The sequence below is a fragment of the Alosa alosa genome, chromosome 6 (assembly GCF_017589495.1).
Source record: "Alosa alosa isolate M-15738 ecotype Scorff River chromosome 6, AALO_Geno_1.1, whole genome shotgun sequence".
Taxonomy (NCBI): domain Eukaryota; kingdom Metazoa; phylum Chordata; class Actinopteri; order Clupeiformes; family Clupeidae; genus Alosa; species Alosa alosa.
In genome coordinates, this window is record NC_063194.1 from 21,646,340 (window position 1) to 21,651,339 (window position 5,000).

A 5,000-nucleotide genomic window follows, 5' to 3' on the forward strand; every position below is an offset into this window, starting at 1 on the left:
GAGACCTGATTTTCTGAGACCACTACAGTGACTCCACTTTTTTTTCTGTTTTTTTCTGGAGACCTTCAGATGTTTTCTGAGGCAGTTTGTTATGAGGCAGTTTTGTCAATATGACAGTGTTGAGGCAGTTTTGTCTGAAAATGACACACAGGCAATTGACTCTGAAGAAAGTGAAGGCAGTTTTGTCTGATGACAACAGTTCCTAAAAAATGAACACCGTACGTCAGAAGGGCAGGTGTGAGAATCATATACTTCATTTGGTTACACTTTACTTGAAGGTATCTACATAAGAGTGACATGACACTGTCATAAACGTGTCATAAACATTATAAACAAGTTATAAACGTGTCATTTGGTTTTTGTCATTACGAATTTTGACAAAGGGTCATTCGGTTTTTGTCATGACAAGTTAGGGTTAGAGTTATGACAGTGTCATGTCACTCTTATGTAGATACCTTCAAGTAAAGCCTTTATTTAAGACTTTGTCCCCAGAGGCTGGTGATATTTTAAATAATACCATGGAGATATTTATATAAAAACCAAAGCACTGAAAAGAACATATAAGCTCTTCTGAAGGACTACCAGCACTCCACAGCAGGGACTAGAAATGGTTCAAAGAACGACAACGGAAACAAAGAACATTTTTGTATCAACGCAATCCAAAAACAAAACCAATTTCACTTGTTCCAGAGTGAAAACGTTATTTTCAATTTTAGACAAGCGGTTGATAACGGTATTTATCATTTTATCATCTATAGGCTTGGAAAGTCACCTACCCACGCAGTGTTCCCCACACCCCTTATAGGATTCATTTAGTTTCTCCCCTGTTCAATAGGCTAGACCTACTAGTTGATAAAAAGGCTTTCCATATCCAACACTATCTAACTGCCTTTCCCAGTATGTAGCCTAAATTACTGAAACTGAAATAACATAGACTACCAGAGACACTAGGAAAATATCGAAGAAGCTGGTAGCACCACACATAGGTTAGGCTATTACAGGCTATCAGACATTTTGAAGATCTAATATTATATAGGCTAATTGTCTACAAATCTCACAGCATGCCTGAATTCAGGCACAGTTTTTTCAACAGTTAGCCTTGACATCTAATGTGCTTTGATTTAAGCTTTAAGCCTGTTGGGCAAAAATAAAAACCTATAGTATTGTGCCACCGGCCATAAATCAATTTGTAAAAGCAATGTAATTTTTAAAGGAACGTTATTAACCGTTCTTTTGTAACGTTCTAACCGGTTACCATTTAGAGGAGAGGCCTTGGAACACTGGAACAGGAACGAAAAAATTATGTTTTTGCTCCGAACGAATCAATATGAAAATCATTCTGTTTTCAGTCCCTGCTCCACAAACCATGCTGTCAACTCTTACCTTTGGCATAGCAGTTGGGATTGACGGAGTGATTGGCAAAGCGGATTTTGTTCCCTTTCCTTGTGGCATCCACGACAAAGTCTGTTAAGGCAGCACAAAAGAGCAGAGTGAGGGTCCATGAACTCAGCATGCTGCTCACTCTCCGCGTGGACGTGTAAGTGCTGCATGTGCATGGAGCGGCTCCTGCTGCATATCTCATCTCTTACCGTTATTCAGATTGAAGAGGAAGCTGGACATGTATTTGTCATAGATTCTCCCACGTCTGTCAGCCTCATCCTGTGAAATCAACTGGATGTACACACACAAGTGCATGTGCACACACGCAAATACGCACACACACACATACAGTACACACACACACACAGACACAAAACATAGTTTTATACCACTGTTCAGAATCTGCTGGGCTGTAGGAAGAACAAAAAACGGCACAGTGGTTAGACACAGGCACAACTGTGTGTGTGTGTGTGTGTGTGTGTGTGTGTGTCCGTGCGTGCATGCTTCCATGCGTGTGTGTGTGTGTGAGTGTGTGCCCTGGCACCAGGTTATTTCAGGTCAATATCAAAACAGTTCATGGTGTCCCTCATCTCTCTGTAAAGTCCAGTACCTTTTTCAAAAAAAACTTTAGACCTGTCATTGATGAATTATTTATCTTTGTGTAAAGTAGTGAAGCACGCCGGGGGTTGACCTGGTGCGGGTAAAGTGCCCAGATAATAGGTGAGTTGCGGGTAGGTCAGGTCAAAATCACTAGATAGCAGTGTTCTAAGTAGAAAGTATGCATGTGCTGAACTGGATATAATAGGCTTGGCTTGGGTTAAAAGTGAGATTTTCACCTTCTCTTCCCCACTCTGTCTTAAACACGTATGCACACCAGAGGGTGCAGGACCTGCTCTAACACACTTTGTCCATTTTAACTTTAAACTTTAACCAGAGATTGCACCTATGAGTGTGTGTGATTATGCATGTACACACTTACCTCTCCACAATACTCAGAGATGAACTCGTTCTTCTGAACGGACTCTTTGATGAAGGTGCCCCACCCTGCTACATCAGAGGGAGCCAGCAACAGATGCTGAACATACAGATCACACACACACACACACACACACACACACACACACACACACACACACACACACACACACATTACTCATTTCATAACATCACCTGCTTAACATACAGATCATAAACATACACATTACTCATTTCATAACATCACCTGCTTAACATACAGATCATAAACACACATATACACACATTACTCATTTCATAACATTAACATACAGATCGTAAACACACACACACACACACACACACACACACACACACACACACACTACTCATTTCATAACATCACCTGCTTAACAAACAGATCATAAACACACAAACACACACACACACAGATTACTCATTTCATAACATCAACTGCTTAACATACTAATGTTCTGTGTTGACAATCAGTAAAACTACATTTGCATTAGGTTAACCTAGCTGGTGACATGAAGCTGGAGAGATTATTATGACCGCCCGCTTCGCTGCGGGCGGCATCAAAGGTTTAGTCAGATTTTTTTTTCTCTTTTTTTTTTTCTTTTTCACATGTCCAAATTTCTGTCACGGATTCCCGGGACACTGAAAGACCGGGGTAGACGAAACTTGGTGGACATGTAACCCCACATGGATAGCATGGAACCATCGTTTTTCGTTTTGATCTGTAGCCCCCGGCTGGACTGCACCCCGAAAGGAGGGTAGGGCAGACACAGTTTTCTGTGAATATCTCGAGAACCGTAAAGGTTTAGGAGGACCATTTTTTGTATGTTGATCTCAAGGGGCCATGTTAACCTATTCCATAACCACTCATTTCATGTATAGCCACCTAGTTAAACACAAAAAGTAAAAATGAGGTGTTGTAATCGCAGGTATCTGTGACCTAACATAGTCAAAACTGCACAAAATTGGAAGTGTAGGATCATTATGACACCCTCTGAATGCACGCCAAGTTTCGTCAAATTCCGTTCATGGGGGGCCACACAATAAATTAATTTATGTTACTATACACCAACTGGCCTGTAGGTGGCGGAGACAGTTTTCTGTGAATATCTCGAGAACCGTGAGGGGCCTAGGAGGTCCACCTTTTTTGTATGTTGGTCTTAAGGGGGCATGTCAACCCATCCCATTACCACTTATTTCATGTATAGCGCCACCTAGTTAAAAATTAAAAAGCAAAAAATTAGGTGTTTTCACCACAATATCTCTGGCTGACATGGTCAAAACTGAACGAAATTGAAAGTGTAGGTTTATTATGACACCCTCAAATGCATGCCAAGTTTTGTGAACTTTTCGTTAATGGGGGCCTTACAATAAAATAATTTATGTGTACATTTAGTGACCGTGACACCAACAAGGATTCAGGGACACTGAAAGACCGGGAGGGCATGCTTAAACTTGGTGGGCATGTACCCCCACATGGATAGCATGGAACCATCGTTTTTCGTTTTCATCTGAACCGTAGGGCCTAGGATGACCAATTTTTTCCGTATGTTTGCCTCCAGGGGTCATGTTAACCCATTCCATGTGCACACATGTGCATAAACAGATACACACGCACACACATACATTCACAGTAATCATCGTATGACACATACTCACACAGTAGACATATATGCGCATGCATGCACATGCACAAACACACATACACAGGCAAACACACAAGCACAGCACACACACACACCCACACACATAAACATAAACATGTACACGCGACACATGCACACAATTCAAGAATTTCTCAGAATTATGAACAGGCAAGATGGGGGTGGGGTTGTATAAAATTAATTTTACATGTGAAATCTATGAACTAATCATGTTTTGGTACTTGTTGTCTAGCAGATACCAGTGAGAATTGAGTGTGGATAATGCAATTTAGTGAGACAGTTAGAATCATATAGGCCTTTCAGCGTGATTTATTTTTGTGGAAAAAATGTGCTGGACTGGGCGGCAGTCATATTTTGTACCGCTCTGCGGTACATCTAGTTTATAACTAATCTGTTTCAAGTTTTAATGCAGCTGTACCCAAGCTGACAAAAGACGGAAAAAAACTATGAACAGTGTACGCTCAGAAAAAAGTGAAGCCGCTGGAGTGAACTTAAAAAACTGTGGTGAAATATGTTCAAATATGTTCAATTCTGGGCAGATCGTCTGAGTGATTGTTTGTTTACTAAGCATGCTCTCACTCCAAAAAAACACTTTTTGCTTCATCTCTACAGAACGTAAATGAATAATGCATTTTTGTTTTCTTCATTCGTTGGCACTGTCATATCCCACTGGTCTGGGATCAGAATGCGTACCTTCTTCAGGCCTCTCTGGATGCTGCAGTTCTTGCAGGACACCTGCTTGCTCTCCCAATGGTCGCACGCCCCGCAGGTCATGCACAAGTCGGGGTCGCACTCGCGCACAGCCAGGTAACACGGGCACTGCTTAGTGTTGCACTGCGTCTTACAGCGGCACCCTGGGAAACGGTTCTGGCCTGCAGACACACAAATAGGAGGAAGAGGAGGAGGATGAGGAGGAGGGAGATTTAGTTAACCTGGGAAGCTCTGGACATACAGGAAGGCCTGCAC

At 41.8% G+C, this 5,000-nt stretch overlaps 1 protein-coding gene across 1 annotated transcript in view; it reads right to left on the reverse strand.

Annotated features, from left to right (window-relative positions):
- The window catches only part of ezh1 (enhancer of zeste 1 polycomb repressive complex 2 subunit), a 25,183-nt gene that overhangs the window by 2,283 nt on the left and 17,900 nt on the right, over positions 1-5,000 (reverse strand). The window contains exons 15-18 of the mRNA XM_048245485.1: positions 4,728-4,906; positions 2,360-2,455; positions 1,590-1,671; positions 1,384-1,464 (exon numbers count right to left, since the gene is read on the reverse strand). Coding sequence (XP_048101442.1) covers positions 1,384-1,464; positions 1,590-1,671; positions 2,360-2,455; positions 4,728-4,906 — 438 coding nt within the window. The remainder of the gene's footprint in view (positions 1-1,383; positions 1,465-1,589; positions 1,672-2,359; positions 2,456-4,727; positions 4,907-5,000) is intronic.